This window comes from Pocillopora damicornis, chromosome 12, assembly GCF_964200805.1.
Source record: "Pocillopora damicornis chromosome 12, jaPocDami1.2, whole genome shotgun sequence".
Classification (NCBI taxonomy): domain Eukaryota; kingdom Metazoa; phylum Cnidaria; class Anthozoa; order Scleractinia; family Pocilloporidae; genus Pocillopora; species Pocillopora damicornis.
Window position 1 is genome coordinate 13039959 of NC_142681.1, and position 20350 is coordinate 13060308.

Below are 20350 nucleotides of genomic sequence, written 5' to 3' on the forward strand. Positions count from 1 at the left end.
AAACGCTATTAACGCAGGGCATACCCACTTTAGTAAAAACCTTCCTTAATCCATGTCTCCCGTCTCTAATCAATAAATCAAACAGTCTACTTATCGAATTCAGTGAATTTATTTAAGTCGTGTGGGTTGTCTGTCATCTTGCGACTGAGTTAAGCGGATTGTGCGCTCAAGGTTCAGCTTTCGCGGTCTTGAAATCTCGTTTTATTTAAGTGCGTTCCCATCACCTACTTTTCAAGCTAAACAAAATATGTTCAAAAGAGCAGCTTATGGGCAAAAGAAATGTTCAACCAGATTTGCTTCTCGCCACAGTGCTGTGCTTATGTAAACTCATTTAATTATTTACATCAAGAGAGTGTTACAAAATATACACACTTGAGTGAGCAGTACTTTTTTTTTCATTAAAAAGGCACTAAAAAAGTTCTTTTCATATTATTTTCTTCTATTTACCTTAAATTTCTTTCCTCCGAAATAGAAGCCAGAGGAAAGTAGTGTTACCCTTTAAGTCTCAGAAGTGATTAACATATAATTTCTCCCTATAATATCCATACATTATCCAGCAAACAAGTAATGAGAAGCTTCAAATTTATCAGGTTTAAGTTTTTGTCTTTATCTGACACCAAATTCCTGTAAATTAATTACAAGGAACTGTATAGCAGCCAAGAGGGGAGAATTAACAATCTTGGGAGTTAAAGGGTTAAAGAGCAACGTAATAATTTTCTTCCATATATATATATACGAAAAAAACCAACTTAACTTTACAAATAAATAGCTATACAGAAGCGCGATTATAAATCGAGTGTCGAACGAAATCAGGGATTTCTTGAGTTAACTTTGCTTCCTTCTGTGATTGGTCAAGAAATGTCGTATCACTTTCTCCACCAATCAGACGCTACGTAACACCATTAGTCATGTGATGACACGTGATATCCAACACTCCTGGCACATGAGTTCACATGGGCTCCTTGTGGCGCAGTATTTTCCTTTTTTCTGAGACTGGCCTTAGTGGTTCCTCTGTTTTCGGTCTGACGACACATTTCAATCGAAATGCGCTCTAAAGCAGGGAGGGGATGATCACCCTACGCCATACCAAGGGTTGTGCCGAACATCGCATGGAGTAACAAAGCTGCTAAATCGTCTTGAAGAGTCCGTGTCTCAGTAAACGTCTTCTCTGACGACGCGGAGAGCTTTGCGTGCCGTTACTTGTTCTTGGCAACAATATAGAGAGGAGACGATTTAACTTTATCTGTGGCCTTGGTCTTCTTTTCTCTTTCACGCATTCGTGATCCTCACAGATAAGTCGTGCTTCGTCGCATGGACAATCGGTGTCAACTTCACAAAAATTCTTGTAGATACGGTGGCACTGAAAAATAATTGGTTCTGTTTAGTATACAACAAATCACCAAGGAAGTCGTTTATTTTAAGAAATTTCCTGTCAACTAAAGTACTCTAATGCCCTCTCGCAATTCAACCCAATCCCCAAGGACCTCCTCAAAATAATTCTAGAAAGATCGTCGGAAGTTGTTCTCAAACTGAGGGCGGTTTATTTATAACATAACCTTAGAATGAGATGACAGCTGGAGAATGGGAAAGTCGAGAATAAGCTTTTCATCATAATCTTTGGAAATTACATAATATTTCTATGAATTCGGACTCTGTTCTATCACCGCAGATTCCTTTCACGGTATCAGAAAGATCTTTCAGTGTTGTAAAGTTATCGTTGAAACAGTTAACCAATGCAACTTACTGGCTGCATCCTCTGGATTATGTCCCTAAATTCTTCCTTCTCGCATCGAAATCGGGTATTACATATCAAGGAACTTTTGTTGTGACGGTTAAGACATGCGCAATCGCTGTCTTCACTACAATTGCGACCGCGAATTTTGCCACACTGAAAAACAAACGGGAAAGAACATCGATCACAAACAGCACACATTGGTATCTCTAAAATCCCCCGTAACGTTTGAACTCATGACCCTCAGAGGAGGGCAATTTTGTATTTTACGCCGACTGAAATACGGCTTAATAATAAAAGTTAAGTTGACGAGCACAGATCCGTGTGATGTGATATGTCGTCAACTCAAAAGTTCCAAGCTGTGTGCACGAATATTTCAACATTTGAAAGGCTAAGACGTGGAAACCCGAGTAATATGTTAAAATAATTCAAAACCCCTGAACCCGAGGAATCTTTAAAGGAAGATAAAACGTTTTCATCACTTGGACGCAACGAGAAATGCTGCCAAAAATTCCTCATAAAAAAAGGAGCGAGAACTTGAAGACTGCTACACTTACGAGCACATAGTCTGGAAAACGTTAAGATGAAAAGGCGTTATTATCCTTCCCTCAACCGCTGGGCTGATGAAACAACGAAGTAGCCAAGGAAAGGGGGAAGGTCTAATGATGTATCTTACCCCCCTCCCCCTGGTATGTCTAAATCTCAGTATGCTCTTAAACTCCAGTGGGTCGCTAAAGTAGCCCCCCGTTCTACCTTCTTAACCCCCCCCCCGCCCCTCGCGTCAAAAAATCTTGTCCAATTCACTGCATGCTGCGTGATTAATTAGAGACGGATAAGAGCTTTCATCATTATGTCATGGAGAAGGAATCCTTAATCCTTTCAAGAGCCTAGCATTATAACATATAGGTCATACACGTGTCAACAAAAACCTGCACACGCCAGAAAGAGATGGAAATGATAAAAATTGTGTAATGAAAACGTCATCGGAATGTACAAGAACGAAGACATGAGTTACATAACAGAACTCTCTCATGTGACGAAAAACGCTTGGTAGAAACAAACAAACAAAAATACCAAAGAAAAATAATGGAAAAAAAAACGTGGGGATAGGGCTTTCTTTCGATAATTCAGTGATGCAGAACTAAAAAGGAAGATTACGATTGCTCAATATTTCAAGTACGGTCCCCCACTGGTTTTCTGCCAAAGTAATAACTAAAACTTCAGTTTTTCTAGGAATATACGATACGCTTCAGAGTCATTTTTTTGTACATAAGGTGCTTGCTGTTTAAATAAGACACACATTACCCAACTCAGCCCTTGAGGAAGTAGAGAGCAAATACAAGGAGCTGGACGGAAAGCAGAACAGGAACAACAAAACTTACTTTTGGAGGACTTGGTGCGGCTTCAGTCCAAGCCAAGAACGCAAACACAACAAAGAAAATATTCATCGTCTTTACTGTAGCGCACTTTTCAGGCAACCTTGAACCAAAGGAAACAGAAGAGCATTAAGAACAGAGAATGGGTCAGTTTACCAAGACTTGTTAAGGCGATGACTACAATTTTCGAGGATGGTTGTTGAATGACGCGTTTTAACAGATCACAAGCTGAATGATCCTTTGAAAAAATACCCCTTTGCCTTAAGGTTAATGTTAAGTAACATAAATGGGATTATTACGGTAATATTCGGCAAATCTGCTATCATAATTAAGAGCGCACTGTTGTTTCTTGGACTCAATAGTCTACAGGTGTCAAAAGGCAGCCCATTTTATCACGAACGCGCAAAAGATTGCTAATTTTTTACTGAAAAACTCAATTGTTTACGTTTTTAACATGAGCTGTAAAATATCGGCTCACAAGCATCGTCTTAACTTGCAAATTAGTGGAGAACAACGAGAAAATTTCCACAGATAAAGGAGATTCCCTTTTTTTATCTTTCAACATTAAGTAATTTGACTGCACTTTCTTCTGCGCAAAAGCATCTTAAGTAGTCTAAATTTCATCATAAGAGGAGCATGGAACGTGAAATATTCGATAAACAAAGAACGTTTTTTACGAGGAAGATCAGTCACTAGAGTAAATAAAGGATCATAAAAAAGACTATGAACATCCAAGCCACCGCCCTCGAATTTAAGACATAATGTCACGGAACATGAACACTGATTTTACATGCCTTTTTTACATTTCGCGTAAAATTGTTGCTGGAAACGATGGACTGGATAAAAGGATACATAACGAACACAGTAGCAGGGTGAGAATTGAATCTTAACAGACTGGTTAAGACTGCACCACGAAAGAAAACTTAACAGGAAAAAGATACCTATACTCTCGCGTACTTTTCCGGCTCCGATCGCATTGAATAAATCTAACAAAAAAGTAAAAACCATTTCCTTTTCACAACAAAAGAAAATATTTTTAAATTTATCCTTCCTTGGCTGAAAAACAGACAACAAAAGCTCAACTTTTGCCATTTGCCACAAGCGTAAACATGATTTTTTTTTCTTATGTCCATAAAATACCTCTCGAAAACTTGGCATACCCAAGACGTTGTTTCCATTGTCCCATGAACTCTTAATCTTTGATAATACGTCTGTACAGGTCCTTCAATAAAAGTGGTGCGAATCTACCCCTTGGAGCTTATACATTTTCAAGACATTCGTGACAGTATGGAGAGACGGAGTCGTTGTTAAGAGATATCTTTGTGCGTCACAATATCGGTGAACTATATTTAGGTGTAAGCAAAAGGCAAATAGATCAAATTTTTGACCTGCCGAAGATATAGATTGCCAAATAAAGAGAAGTGTAGAAAATCGAACAACCAGAAATCTTGGGGGAAGAAGCGAAGAAAATTCAAGCTCTGACGGGAGAAATCAACACTATGCTTCCAAGGTACTTGTTAGGCATCACTACGATCTGAGCACGATGCCACATGTCGGCAGAGAGGAAATTCTAAGTTTAAACATACTTATGCCTCAATAACGATAATTTATCACGTCATTAGTTAAAGAACTCATATTTAGAATTAAGAAACAGAGCTAAAAGCATAAGAAGATGTTAAGCAATACCGAACATTTGCTCCGAGTGCAGGAAAAATGTGAGTTCTTTGTGAAGGCTCCATCTTGAAATCTTCCAACTGTGACGTCGGTTGGTCAGAAAACTAGCTGATAAGCTTATTAATATACTCGGTTAATACGGAACAAGCATGCTGCGTTGTACCAACAAAAGCAATTCCGAAAGCCTCTCGTAAGAAGAGAGAGTGAGATGGTGGGATTTGAGTTCGGAGGATAGACCTGTTTGTAAGCGGTTGGATGTGGTTGGAAATGTGTAAAACTTGAGGGGAAACATCACGTTTATACCATTTTCCTAACAGTCTAGTCACGGGAATTCAGAGACATGCAATAAAAACAGTTAGAGGAAGGCGGAAGATTGCAGAAAGGAGAGGAACATCCGTTCTTGTTGTTTGAAATGACGCAATGGCAAACCACACTAACTCAAAACAATTGATTGTGAATTTTCCGTTTTCTCGCCTACGCCAGCTGTTTACAACAATTCTGTACTATTTCCAATACCTAGAGCTGCTACTTAAGTGACACATTTTTCTTTTGCGGTTGTTTGAGAGAATGCGTTAAGTACTTAAGCAGATGAAACACTGAGAGGACAGGATGGGCTCGCGTGTACGACTCATATCCGCCAGGAAAAAAACGCGAGCATAACACGAGTTTTTAAGGTGAGTGAGGACAAAAGAAAAAGCCCACTCGACAAACGCCGAATTATGAATAATTTAATGGCTTGCTGAGATGAAAGCGTATTTCTTTACAGCGCAAAATAACTGCGGTTTGACACACAAACTAACGGAACAAAGAGAAATATTTGTCTTCGCCAAACATAACTGTGGTTTCATACCAACTTGTCGAGTGCGCCGACTTCTGTTTAGAATATTACAGTACTAAGACATTTCAAGAAAATTTTCTGACGAGAAAAAAAAAACAGTCCTTGTTAGTCAGCCCCTCCCTCCCCCTCCCCAAAATAAAAAAAAGGAAAAAAGAAAACTGATAGACGCGTTGTTTTAATCCAGGCCGTTACACAACGATTAAATGTCCTCAAAAATTTGCCCTGTATTTTTCTGTACATCTTTCTTTTCAAGAGATGTTGGTTTACTTCATATGAAAGGCGAGGAAAGTTGAAAATGAATTAAGATCACAAAAACATCATGGCATCATAACTTCCTGAATGTATAGCTCACCAAAATTATAGCAGAAGAACCTGGCTTTCGTCAATCTCGATCTATGACATGCAACTGCCAAATGAAAACGTATTCTCGTTTACTTTTAAAGACACGCGGATAATTAGGAATGGCTGAATAAGGAAACATATTTGATTAAACGCATTTTTTTAAAGTAGAGAAGTATAAATTTCGGATATGAAAAAACAATTTCAAAAATGATTGATTCTTACGCTTACGAAAGCAAAATGGTTAGATATCTATCCATTATACTTTTAATCTGCATAGCTTTAGCTAAAAGTTGATGGTCCTTCTTAAAAGGGAAGGAAGCTAAATAACCACATTAACAAGTAGAAAAGAGAGTGCATGGCGAAGGGAAATAGTAACATTGTTTAAACAAACCACGCAGGCAGTTTTCGCAGTAATACAGAGGCAGTTGTACACGTAATTCACATGAAAAAATTAAATTGGGTTCACACTTCATAAATACCTTTTAAAGAACTTTCTCAGTCGGATACTCGAAATCAAATGCTCTCTCTCTATTGCTTCTCTTGAAGTGTTTTGTTACAGTGTAAGGATTGTGTTTGACCTTTCCTTCACTGACGTAATAACCGAACTACTTAATTCCGAGACGATTTAAACATTTATACTTGTGCCGAGACATATCATGCCGAATTAAGAATGTCTGACATTCACTGAACAATACCACTCCTTCAAATAGGGCTACCACAACTAAGTGAATGCTTGAGGTCAACTAACCATGAATAGAAAATGAAATACTTCTGTGATTTGTAATGTCATACCTCGCGTGTCTTTTATGTTCCTCACTGTTCTCCTTGTTTTGTTTGGTCCACCTGCTTTTAAAAGAAAGGAAAATAACCCAATGATGAAAATGTGCCGTGAAAGGCACATCCAGAAGTGAAGAATCATTCAATGCTTCTTTCAAAGCTTACGTTACAGTGCATTGAGAATCTTTCAACAGTAAAACACGGATCAAAGCTATCATCCAAAGCAACTAAGCCGGAATGAACGAGGAATTTTGTTTACGAATTTTCTAGAAATTAAATCACAGTGCCGAACTGTCCAACGAAACCGTAAACTATGAGTGCTGAAACCATCTTTGCGCCGTATAACATCCTGCCGGATACAGGAAATCCTGAATTCCGACTAAATGTTCATCAAAGATCGATCATGATCTAAAAACTGTTTCAAATTATCACAAACGAAAGCATAACTATTCTTGTTTCCTTTCTGCGTGAGGGGGTAGTGGCTGGGTTTACGATAATAACGACAGAGGCTTCCCGCAGATTCATTTATGTTTAGTAATTTAACGAGCCTACTGTGCAGTTTTATTACAACCTGATGAGTTAGAAAGATACACACCATAGATAAACACATTTTACAAATGACTGGGATGAGTTCACGTGCATTTTGTTGAAAGGTGTTTGATTTTCTCGTTGATCCCCACTTTAATTGAAAGTTAGTAAAATGACTGAGTCAAATCTATTACATACGAGTATTTTAGTACATGGATACCTTGATAAGACCTCAAGCTTTGTAAGTTGCAACACAATAGAGAGAAAATATTAACAAAAGGTCAAAAAAGGATTTGACATTAATTCCATATCGGCGAAATCATAGTAACACCGTGGGAACATGCCTGTATGACTTGAATATGATAGAAGAACAAAAATTAAAAAAAAAATCAATATTCAAAAACAGACTTGCAAATCACGGTAGAAAAATCTAGAGAAGTAGCTTCAATTACTAAAAGGAAGAAAGATAACATCAGAATGCTAAAAAAACTACGAATTGCACAGATGATATCTTCTTTTGAGAACTGCACGACTAGTTCTTCTGTCAGTGAACCATCGGAAGAATATAAATAATTTAGATGTTTCAAACACGGGATTACCAGTGTCTTTGATGTTAACGAGCCGCCAAGCGACAGGGAACACTTTTGCCTCTACACAAATGAGTTAGTCACGAATCTCTTCTTGGTACTTTCTATCGTCCAACTAAATGCCACTCTTCTTTCTCAGTTAATCTGCAAAAATCATCAAACTGCCTCTCACAGTAGGTTTTGAGTATGGATATGTATAAACTGAACACTATCCACGTATGTCAAACCACCCACAAATAAAAAACACTTTTGTTTTTTTTTGTACAGATCATTAACCTCTTTCACAGGTTATGATTATAAAAGGGTCTTATCACTAAAATCCTTATCGAAATGGTTAAAAAAAAAAAAAACTAACAGTCTCTGTGTTTGTCGATTTTTCTCGTGGCACTCTTATGATCCTTCCATAAAACATCTTGTTTCGACAATCCTTTTTTTTTTTCGCTTGCAGTGATTACTGCTGAAAGATTCGCTGTTGGATTGTGTGAAGTGTTTGTTGTTCCCTCTCTGCAAAGTTATCACAGTTTTGCTTTTATACTAAATATAACATGGCCTTCTTCCAAAACTTGACTTGGATGAGTACCAATGAAATTTCATGACGCAAATGGAATTTAAAACTGGATATACTGCATGACTGTTCATAGTTTTTCCAGTGGAGTCCACGGAAGTGGAATGCAAGACATCTTAGAATGTGAAATGACACCCTCAGTGGCCAACCCTAGCACGTGATCTTCGCCACAAAAAAACTGATAAGCTAAGGATTTTGTTCAGTCGATTCTTTCTGGTTATACTGAGCACAAGGTGTATTTTCTGGCTTCAAATCGTGTGTTTTACCTGGAAAAGTCCGCTTCTAACAGTTTAACCCGTTTTCTCAAGTCAAGTTGCCTCTTAATTGGAATCCCAAAGACTTGAAAAATTGTGTGCTTTGCAAGGTATGCTTTAACAATTTCTTCTGTTGTTTTTCTCCGTTTGTCCTCCTTTTGGTGCGATGTGAATGCAAATACCTTTTATACTCCACTTGCATTAGAAAGTTTTCCGTCGTTTCCGACCTAAATCGTTGTAAGAAACTTTAGGATACCTTCATTCTTTAGACGCCAGACGGTGCGCATGCATAGGGCATCAACACGCTTTCTCCACGTCTATCAGCACTACTTAAGGCGTAAAGATGCCATTCAGTTAAGGTTTAAAGAGCAGAATTTTGCCTATTCGATCGTCCACCATGTAGAAAGATTTGTCGCGCTCTGTTTCCCTTTTGCCAGCCAGCGTGCATATAAGAACATGATCACGGCCTGTTTCCTTCACTACCGTCGTAATCATTTAATCTTTCAAAATTCTACGCGATGGATATAATTAACTTTCTTTATCGTGATCGTCAAGTTATGACCATAACAAGTTAACCCTTCAACGCTCAGAAGTGATTAAGATCTATTTTCTCCCTGCAATATTCATACATTATCCACCAAACAAGTAATGAGAATACTCAAAAATGTCAACTAGAAGTTGTTGTCTTGATCTAACACCAAATTCTTGTAACTAATTTAAAAGGAAATATGTAGTAGCTGGAGGGGAGATTTGACCATCAGATCTAGGGAGTTAAACGGTTAACTACAAGCAAGGAAGAGCCAGAGAGAGAGACAACTTTGTGATTAAGGTGACATTAAGTAATCAAGAAATTGAGCCTCTTTACAAGAAATTTTAAGGAATAAAAATTTTCTTATATGTTATCTCGTCACGCAGTGTGTCAAGGAGCAACAAACATATGCTCTAAAATTTTGGGCGCCTTTTCAATATTTTAAACAGAAACAGTTGATCAAGAAACAATTAGGCGTTAACTTTTATTTGAAATCTGAAATTTTGAGCTAAAGCGAAGCACTTTGGGTACAATTAAGAAAAAAAAACTTGCGATATTGGTCCAAACTGGAAACTGCACGATCTAGCAACAGTGGGACAAAGGTATATAGCTATTAAGTAAAATAAAATCTTAAAACGAAGAAGATTGCCCGACTTCATTCATCGATGTAGATGACTCAGTTCTGAGATTAAATTCCTGCATCCGCTCGTATTGATTCTTGTGGCAAAATCCCCATTTGAGGAAATGAGACCCTTGTAGTTCGTTATACAGCAACAGCTGTGCCCTTAACTTCCGTGGCAGTTACGCTAACTTTTTGGTGTAGTTTTAAAGAAACAAGTGATTACGTTAGAAGGGCCGAAAATCATCGAGATTCCTTAAATGATTAGCGTTAAGCTCTAGGCCCTTTTATTTCGGCTCAAACCTTCTGAATCACATATCGATGCAGTTTATTTCAAACAGCAATTGCTAATTGATATATTTAAAAGCATAATCGCCGCTTTTTAAATATTTGCCCCATTGATCACGTTTTACTTTCTATGAAAAAGTTACATTGGAACATGAGACGACTCAAACGAAGCACTACTAAATTCTACAGATGTCTCTTGATTGATGGTTATGGCGGAGCAGTCGAAGGTGCGCACAAAATTCAAGATTCACCAATTCAAGAGCTTGCTGCCAAATCATTCATATTCTTCAATAACTCGCTGTGAAATTGCATTTTTTGAACGTTTCCCTTCTTCATATAAATTTGAAGCATAAAACTCAATTCCAATCAATAATTACTACATTGCTGTAGTTCATGTGTTCACACTGCTGTTGTCAGTGTTGTCCGCACACTAAATATCACTTACCAGTTGTCCTTTAGAATCTCTTTAAATTTTCTTCAATCCTGCCACTTCTTGTAAACTTTCCAGACTCTCAAAGGATGAAACTCAGAATTCGCGTCCAAATCTTGCGTGGGCGTTATCCCCTGTAAATGAAATGTAAACAATAATCGTTGATTCAAATATGGCGTGAACTTTTCTCTTTTCCACTGTTTGACGTGGCATTTAAACGAAAACGCAGAAAAAGCTAAAGTTTTCTCAGGCATATAGTCTATTCACGTATTCCAACTAACTTGTATAAAGGTGTAAAAAAGCCCAGCAAAAGTTGGTTAGCTCCGGAGAAATGTCTAGCTCACTGACCGATCTTCTGAGAGGAAAGCTTTATATATCTTATGGGTGTAAGCCTTTTCCAGTTTCCCATGACGTAATATCAGTTTATAAACAACAATGTTTTACGTGAGTCCAACAAAGGCCCTGGGAGGTTCCTTTCTTAATCTACCGTATTGGGTGGCAACATAATCCTTAAAATCCACTTTAACATGTTTAAGATCGTGCCCGAAAAAAAATCAACAAAACAATGTAATCTGTTTCGATTGCGGCTTCTGCGCTATTATTAAATCCCTCAAATCCCCAAAAACATGTCTGGTGAAGAAAGAAATTACGATAAGTAAGATGAAGAGAGAAAACTAGCTACGAATTCACATGGATATCAATTACTTGGGCTAGTCTTTGAGAAAATTCACAAGCCAGGCCTTTCCCGGCTTTTCCTGTTTTTGTACTTAACCCACTAAGTGTCACCAAATAAAGCCTTAAAGTCATGTTCAGACGTGCAAAGCAGTAATTTCCGGCTTACGAAACTCTTTTAAACCATCTTTAATCCTCCATCTTCATCATTGGTATCCAACAGTTTCAACCCTAAATCTCTTCTATAAATAAAGCTCCAGTTCAAGAGGTGAAACTCGAAGATTGCCTTCTAGATACTTAGGATTCAGAAGAATTTTAATTTGTGGTTTTTGACTAGTCTCTCTTGATCTGTCTATTCATGCATGGTATTACAAAACGTATCCACAATAACTTAGCTGTCTGCAATGAATAGGTGCTTCGTTATTGGAAATGAGCGAGAACATCAAAAAAGGAATTCTTCAGAGAATTGCATCCACAGGATTGTGTTTGAGAAAGTCGACAGAGTATACTCATAAACTAGACTTAGATTCTCCAAAGTACAAATTCTGCTCACATTTTAAAACTTCACCTGAAGAAGAAAGTTCCATTTGAAACTACAATCTTCATTACTAATAGACGAGTAAATTAAAGGAAGGGTCGACGGGTCGATATCATGTACTTCTTTCATTGCCTAATTCTCTAAGCTATATAACCAGATTCTTTCCATTCTTAAGCAATTTACTTCTGATAAAACCAGTCCTCTAAATGATTAGAAAAAACTTGAAAGTAAAGTTTTCTTAGATGAAAAAAAAAACATTTTTTATACATGGTCATCAAAGATTACAGATTAAAGTAAAGGTTGGGTGGCAAAAGACTCGATGTCCTCCCAAATTCCGTCCCTAAGGAACTTTTCAATTCTCATTACGATCACTGCTCTATTAATCTGACCTCAAAAATGTTTCCAACGGTGATTTATCAATAAAGAGGAAACACATTTGTAAATAATACTGCTTAGTGCGACGAAAACTTAGGAGTGCAATCATACTAAAACGATGGAGAGACGTACGATTTTATGTTTTGAAGAGCTGCAGTTACTCACCTGTGTTAGATATAGGAAAGTTCGAAGTCCTCCAATTTAAATTGCAATTTCCTTGGGTATAACACTGGTTCATGGTGTAGATACTTGAGGCTTAGGAATTAGCTAGATTATATTTACATCCGTTTTGTATCGCGCTCGACCCTTTGTTTGTGTAGCAAGTTTTTCATGCATTATAGCAAATCTTGGATTTTACTGTTTAGGTTACGCAAAATCATGTCTTATCCTTTGGGAGAATGTTTATATACCTGCAAAGATAGCAGGTTAGACTAGACTGGGCGTGATTATCTGTGTCCATTGGGGTTTTCGTTTTTAGCCGAGGTATACTTTTCTCGTAAGACCCTCCTACACGCTCTCGATTTAGTCCAACCCACAAGCCGCTTACGGTACTTTTGGAAACTCAGCTTGAGCCATGTGGTGGGTAAAACAAGACTTTTTTTGGTAACGAACTCACGAAACTAAATTGGTTCTCCGTCGGCGGTCTAAGATACGGCAACTTGCAACAAACGCTCCTTCATTTCTCACTCATAAAGAGCTTAGTCAGAAACTACTGGAAATGCTGCTCCTTTATGACCCATTTTAGCAGATGTAACTTCCATTTTTCTTTAATCTAGCGCAACTGTGGTCCACTCTATTCGATATGGTAACTCTTTGGCAGATCTAACAACGCTTTCGCTTTTAGATTTATCTATTCATGCACACAGAAAAACAGTTACAAGTATATCAACATTGTTGGGTTCAACTCATCATTTTATCTTATCTAGTAAGTATGTGTGTGTTGGTCTGCCACAACTAGGAGAATACGAAAAAGATAAGTGCATGATTGGATAACAAACCAGAGCCCGTGTGTATTTAGCTCGGCTATTTCGAAATCGTGGTATCTTGTACCAGCTAAAGCTTCTAGACAGACCTCCCTGATTGTTGCAAAAATTGTCAGTGTAAGTAATATTCCGACCGCTTCCGCACTAGATAACTACTCACCCAGTTAGTGGTGTGGGTCAGATATATTTATAAAACGGGTGCTAAGAACAGTTCTCCACTAATTGGGGAGATTACTCAGAAAACTCTACAGAAAGGTGAGGTTACCCCAAGTAAACATTGAGACTCCCTCTGAAGTCGAACTTCCCTTCATGTTTATGATCCAGAGCACTTTCGATTTCTATCTTAAGCTACCAGATCCCTCATAACTTACCTCCTTAAGCAAATTGCATTACGTGGCTATCTCACTGTGCCGGTCAGTTCAAGCAAGGGTTGATTTTTTCCAACCAAAGTTTGCCCCAGAACAGTATTTCTCAATGAACTTTAACCCAACCACAGCCGATCTAAGTGTAGCCTTGACGATGAACAACTTACGTACGGAACACAAGGATGTAAGATCTAAGCAACTCGTAGTTATCAGAGGCAAAGAGGAAGCAGGTGTGCCATGATAAGCCATTAATGATCTCATTTCAAAAGAACAATTTATGCACACAAAAAACAAGTATTTTGCCAACTGTTTTTCTATTTTCCAATCTAATCTTTTTTTAATAATCTATTTGTTTTCCCAACCGAGATAAGACAAGAGACAACAATGGCTGAGTATGTGAGCTATCCACATCACTAATTTCTAGTTAAGATATCAATCCTGATTATATAATCCATCGAGATCATTCCCGTTCCGTTTTGGAGTTTTTCCTCTTCAAAAACTATTTTGAATTTGCAAGTTGTTGCAGAAGCTGGAAGCTATCCAGTTTAATAGTATGTCAACCAATTGAAGAACGTTTCATTTGTCAATAGGTTGCCACATTTTGAGTGACTCGAATTATTACCAAGCCTGTTTTTCTGATGTTGTCTATTAATGTCCGAGTTTCACCCTGAGCAAGAGCAGCGAAAAAACACACGACTTTGTGTTGCAAATGCCAAATCACTTTTGCACTTATGTTGAGCAATTGACACCTTATTGCTCAATACAATCATAATTTCCAAGGAGCACCGACAATGAGTGTAAATTTGCGAACTTAGGAATTCTATTAACACATAGTTTTTCTGTGTGTAATTATTTTCAGTAGAGCCTTGTTTCTGGCTTATCTTCGATGACGATAAAACCCCACATTAACTAAATATCCCATTATGTTAAGCTGGCAATTTAACAAAACATTTGGCTCCATTTATCTTCACCATCGAGAATCTATGGGCGATTTTGACCTTCAGAATTACGGTTGTGAAGAGGAAATATTTGGACTTTCTCACTAATTTCGAAATTGAAGAAAAATCAGATAATGAAATTCTTATCTTATTCAACAGCAAATTCTGTGGTTTCCGGCAAGTTCTCAAAAAATCAAAGTCCACTTTGTTTTCTGTTTTAATTGAAATCTCCAAGAATCTAGCTTCTTTCAATTTATTCTGAACCGCGGGTGGGTTGTGTTTCTGTCTCCAAAACCAGATCTCTCGCGAGCAAAATCTACAAGGAAAAATTCTTGCATCATCAGTGATGTTGCACAATTTACTACATACTTCCTGCAGACGAGAAGGCTTGGTGCAAGTGATACTTAAGAAAAGCGTCAGAAGTTAAGAGGAAAGGGTGTGTAAGGAAGATGGGAAAAGAAACCAAAATCTATCAGCAAATAGAAACATTTAATCATGTAGTCTGATTGTCCCGGTGATGTCCTGAGATGACTTTAGTCAATGGTAGTGGGTAATGTTTCAATAACCTGAGCGGAAGTCATTGTAAGAAGAGTTGTTTTTGTTCAATAGTCAAATAACAAGTCTAGTTTCCGAAAAATGTGATTGGCTACGTAACTTAAGTTGCGTTTGTGAGTTGTGATTGGTCGGTTTCCATCGTGATTCTGGATAAGTAAAGTTTTTAGGGTGCTCAGCGCTTTTTTGTACGCTGTTCAAGCTGTTTTTCCTTTCCCTCGATATTTATCACTGTATCAATCTGTACATCGCAATCAAAAGGTTGGTAACTTAGGATTTCATTAGCAGCCAAACTTTCGTCTAGCATCAAGATTTTCCTTTTTTTTCTTCCAAGTCAATTGTCTAAAGGTTAAATCCCAGCAAAAATTTCATTCATCTCGCAGCGCAAAGACACAAAACCAAATTGATAAATTCCACGGCTGATTACATCTAGATCAGTTTTACTAAAAGGCTTAAGAACAAAAAATCTTTATCCAGAGAGAACATTTTATGTAGAAATTATGCCTAGGGAGACTAAACGCTGAGAGAGGAAAATGTCTCGATGTTAATTCGAAGATCGCGTAGATACAATGTCGTTGTGTGGAAAACAAAGTTAATCAGCTTTATTTTTTTTCAAAAGAATAAATATATAAGCTTCATAATTTAATCATAACGAAAAAAAATGTAATGTAAAGCTTCGCCAGGCAATTCTTCTGAAATTTGAAATGCCATTTCAGTTGGAGAAGATTCGAAAAATATCATAAATTGGCGTAATGCGATAAACGGCTAATCTCTCGATAATGCGTACTTCTTCAAGGTATGCGAAACAAGATAAACAGACCGTTTTCTTCGAAATTCTATGCTATAAATGTAAGGTACACGTGTCAGGTCTGTTCGTAAGGATCTTTCTTCAAGTGTTCTCATGATAGGCACAACTCTTACCAAGAGCATAAAAAATAACATTGAAACTAAAAACTGGCAACTAAATAGCCTCTGTGATAGGGGGTGTCTGGGCGATATTCATGTAAGGGGGGAGCGAGGATGCTACCCAGGCCTCCAAACCCTGCTCATGTTTCAAACGAAATCTATGCTTTTTGCTACCACTTAAGAACAAGCATGGTAGTTGTGGCACATCGATATAATGCAGTCGGTTTTAACATGCGCGGACACAATCTTTGCAGTCAGAATTAAAGGAAATGTTTGTAGCATATTTTAAACCACGCACTGCTTTCGTTTCACCTCTGTTGAAAGTTTTCCGCTCTAGAGATAGAACCTGCTCAAGACGCTAAGAAGTTTAATCATAGACCATGTTTACGACTAAAGAACCCAAAAATCATATGCCGTTTAGCGACCCAAACCCGTTCAGGCCAAATAATGGAGTGCACCTCGTCTCTGGAGTTTTGAGAGCTTTTATCAGTAGTCATCCCAGTTGAGTCGTGTGCCTTACAATAAGAAATTTCAAGTCGTATGGTTTTCCTTTAACATAAAATATAAAATATAATCTCAAACAAAATGAGGAAAACAAACCTTTTATCCAGCCAGATGGAAAAACATCAGAACAGGAAGAATTATCCCAAACAGAACAAAAATGGCTGACAACGGACAAGATTAGCACAGATTTAAGCTGATAATCTTGAAAAATTAAGGCTAAGTTTCTCATGATAGACAAAGCGTCACATATCTCCTCTGAGATCTGGATTTGGAAATAAAAAAACAATTGCTGAAAATTAAAAATATCCAGAAAACACGAGACTCAAGGCTCCTGCTGAGGAAAAGAGGCCACTGACCCCTACAGTGATCTATAGTGTGGTGAACGCTTTAAATGCCGCTGTTTATCTGATCGCCGCTAAATCTCTTCTAATCTCTTTAATTCTGCAAATCGCTTTATATACTTGTAACACCATAATATTGCTTCGTTAATAACTCAGTTTTCATGGATATTATTGATCGCTCGAGCGTTTTCAATATTTCTGTGTCAAGGGTACATAAAGATCTATCGTTGAAAAGGACAAGAGTGATATTAACAGCTTATCATTAATCTTTAAAGAATAACCTGAATCAAAGCAGGGCTTTCAATTACTCATCTGCCATAATGATCTTATGAGGAAAACCCAAGGCTTTATTCTTCTTTCCCCTTGTTTCTTTATGAAACGACTGCAGATGAAATAGCGTTTTAAAGATTATTCATAAAACCTATTAAACACAGGCACAAGTTCAGCATCCCAATAATTTTATAAATGCCCATGTGATATACTTATACAGGATTATTGGCAGTGAACCGAGAAACACTCCAGAAATTTCTTCGCGGTAATTACTGCAGATATAAATGCAGATTTACTAAATTTCTCTCTCCAAATCGTTTAGCTCTCAAGATGAAGCTGATGAAAACACTACTCTTGTTAGTGGTGACAGTATTGACTCTGTGTGAACCCAGACACATTCGAGACTGGCCTCAAAGCGTAAGTTCATTTCCTCTTCTCTTCATTTTTTTTCCCGCAAAAACACGATTCGTTCGTGGCTCATGACCAGGCAAGAGTACGCAGCGCAAAGTGCGAAAACTAAACGAACCGGCGGAAGAAAGAAACTTTTTTTTTTTAAAATGATTAACTGTATTGCTCTAGCCGAAGAGTAAATGGTTCATCTTAAAAAAAGGTTGTACACTATTCCTTTTAGAAAATTGGGCTCCATTTTTGTGCGGTATCTCAACTGGAAAATAGACACCAATTTCACGTAGAGTAAGGAAAAGTCTCACCATAAAGTCTCTTTCCCAGCTTCAACCGTGGTAAACAAAATGAGGTGGTTTTCTTGAAATATATTTTTTGAAAAAGAAAAATTAAAAGAAAATGAAGGGAGGAAAGATTTTATACAAAGACTAGTTAAGTAAAACTTGCTGTGAAAAGAGAAGAGGTGTCCTTAAACAGCATTAGTTTGCAACATCCTGGGATCACAAACCTACTGAGCCGTATTTGAGACAAATGAAATCTAAGGAAAAAGTCGAAAACAAGACAACAGACCTTACTCTAACTGGTAACAAAATGTCCTTCTGGCAAAATTTGCTTTACAAACTCGATTGACCAAATTACTAATATAGAAAAGAAATGCTTAAGAGTCATGTTGGCGCCTCCGCGCCTATCATTTGTGATAACAGGAAATCCCTTTTTCTTTGGCATGCAGATCGGCTTACAGAACCTGACAACAAAAGAAATATCCTCGAATTCCTATAGACATGGAAGAGTCAATCACAAGTGCTATATGGCTATCTGTTTAAAATTCTTTTTGTTTTTCTTTTCTTTTATCTGCCTGTCTATGCTTTTAAGTCCACCAGACAATTGCGAGCCTTACTTGAGACAAATTCTTAATAGTTTAATTCCTTCCTTCCATTTTTTTTCAGTGCTCTGTTGTACGTGGAACGCGGTGTAGCGAAGACAGTGAGTGCACATGTGTAATGAGCCGTTCCAGTCCCTCGCTGATCTGTAGCTACAGGAATTGGTGCGAAGAGAAAAGTCCTTTGGACGAAATTTGGAGGAAATTACCTGTAAGTTCGTTAAATACCCCGGAAGTGATTAGCGCACAAAATCTTTTAGCAATTTCAATACTTAATCCAGCCCGCAGGTGACGAGGAAAAAAAATGTCATGAGCTAAAGTTCGATTCTGTCATCTTAATATAAAACTTAATTAACTTTACTAATTTTCAAGGCAATTAATAACCAGATCTCAGGGTTCAAAGAGTCGAAATTGCAAATTAGAAACCAGCTGCATTCAAACCATGTATACTATACACATAAATCGGTTTGAAATTGGCTTTAGGGTGTTCACGGTTCTTAACCTTAAAAAGCACCGGGCACATCGTTTGAACTGCGTTGATTTTGGATCCTCGATCACCATGAATTAATTATAAACGAAAACCTTGCAAATTAAACAGTTCTTTAACTCGGATCAATATCAGTATCAGGGCAACTACCCACCTACCCCTCCCCTAACTCAACAACAGTCAATTGATAACAAGTTAGAGTTAATGTTGGGTTAGGGGAGGGGTAGGTGGGCAGTTGCTCAGATACTGATATTGATTCTTCAACTCGATATTTTCAAAGAAACTCTTTTGCCATCTTGTGCGAGAGTAATTGGTCCACTGTGTCAGCTAATCGTTTACTCACGCGCCATGCACATTTGTCTTTCAGTGCCCCCTTATTTACAAATCACTTTGCATGGAAGATGCCGATTGTCCTTGCAGCGAGGCTCCGCTTATCTGTGAAGACAGGGAGTGTGTCAGGGCCAAGAAAACCTTTGCCAGGAATACTACCTCTTCCTCCGCAGTAGATTTGATAAAACTGCACGATCGCAGTTTCCTTTAGTAAAAAAGAAACGCATTTAAGTGTAAACAAGACTTGTGCATCTTGAAGTAAAACATCATGGCTAAATTTTTTGAAGGTCGTCATTCAGTTTGCCAAGCGTTTCTTCCTTCTCCACTTAGTTACCCTTGTTCGTTGTGGATTCATTACAGCCCTTGTAGTGTTTTTCTATCAATCCGATCCAAAATTACATTTTCAGCCTCTCAGTTGAAGGTAGTATTAGACAATGCCAAAAAAAGTTTAAAAATCGTGCCATGTAGCTCCATTTTCAGATCAAGGAACAACCTCCTTAATTTAAGTATCACTTAACATCCAATAAATCAAGAGTTACATCCGGTGCAAACGCACGGCAAGCCGAAACGCAAATGAGTTTGCAACTGTAGAAACGAAACAAAAACATGCCTCCGCAACTGATTATTTGCAAGAGTAGTTTGACTCAGGCACTGAACTACGCAAAGAAAAAGCCCAACTGAACAATTATTTCCACTAAGAATTTTGATTCTGTTTACCAAATGTAGATCATTGCTAATCAATGGTTCATTGTGAGTCGAATGGCACTGAAATTTAATAAACAGATTGCAAATATATTTAGCATGTTTCATCTATAAGAATAATACCGGTACCGATCAAAGAACTCTGCACGTGGATAATCGTATCAAGAACTGACTGATTATACCGTTATTCAGAATTTTGCCTTAATCGTGTTTCGTTGTCAAAAAAATAAATGGAATACCACACCATTCTGCTCCAATATTCAGCTACGAGAGCTCAGGCCAGTAGCTTACAATGGAAAATAGGGTCAAAAACCATGAAGTCACACTATGACCCAAACATACCGAAGTAACTGATGGAACAAATTATTTCTAACGCAATAAATGGACAGTTCAAAGCTTGACAAATCTATCCTTTCCTTGAACCTTTTTCTCATTTTTTGGAAAAGTAAAAGCGTCATCAAATCGAAGGGTCAACTTCAAAAGACAACAAAGGGTTATTTTACCACAACAAAAATTGGATCCCCTCCTCCTTTTTTTGAACCAAAGGCCAATATTCTCTTACCAGT

The 20350-nt window shown here is 37.7% G+C and overlaps 2 protein-coding genes across 15 annotated transcripts; one reads left to right on the top strand and one right to left on the bottom strand.

Annotated features, from left to right (window-relative positions):
• Nucleotides 1-93: 93 nt before the first annotated feature.
• LOC113685661 (uncharacterized) lies at nucleotides 94-10918 on the bottom strand. 12 transcript variants are annotated; one of them, XM_089189423.1, is made up of 6 exons: nucleotides 10821-10918; nucleotides 10555-10673; nucleotides 6755-6805; nucleotides 3115-3211; nucleotides 1745-1888; nucleotides 94-1360 (listed from the first exon to the last, which is right to left on the bottom strand). In XM_089189423.1, exons 4-6 carry the CDS (start codon nucleotides 3178-3180, stop codon nucleotides 1127-1129), a joined length of 444 nt encoding a protein of 147 aa, XP_089045549.1. In that variant the 5' UTR covers nucleotides 3181-3211; nucleotides 6755-6805; nucleotides 10555-10673; nucleotides 10821-10918; the 3' UTR covers nucleotides 94-1126. The 12 variants fall into 12 exon arrangements, with proteins under 12 accessions (XP_089045549.1, XP_089045547.1, XP_089045552.1 ...); XM_089189421.1 differs by having other exon boundaries at nucleotides 6755-6808; XM_089189426.1 differs by lacking the exon at nucleotides 6755-6805.
• On the top strand, nucleotides 4550-19877 carry LOC113685663 (uncharacterized). 3 transcript variants are annotated; one of them, XM_089189437.1, is made up of 4 exons: nucleotides 4550-5456; nucleotides 17306-17400; nucleotides 18333-18476; nucleotides 19120-19877. In XM_089189437.1, the coding sequence occupies exons 2-4, from the start codon at nucleotides 17314-17316 to the stop codon at nucleotides 19291-19293; spliced, it is 405 nt and encodes a 134-aa protein (XP_089045563.1). In that variant the 5' UTR covers nucleotides 4550-5456; nucleotides 17306-17313; the 3' UTR covers nucleotides 19294-19877. The 3 variants fall into 3 exon arrangements, with proteins under 3 accessions (XP_089045563.1, XP_089045561.1, XP_089045564.1); XM_089189435.1 differs by lacking the exon at nucleotides 4550-5456 and adding an exon at nucleotides 8310-8783; XM_089189438.1 differs by lacking the exon at nucleotides 4550-5456 and adding an exon at nucleotides 14989-15223.
• The last annotated feature ends 473 nt before the right edge of the window (nucleotides 19878-20350 follow it).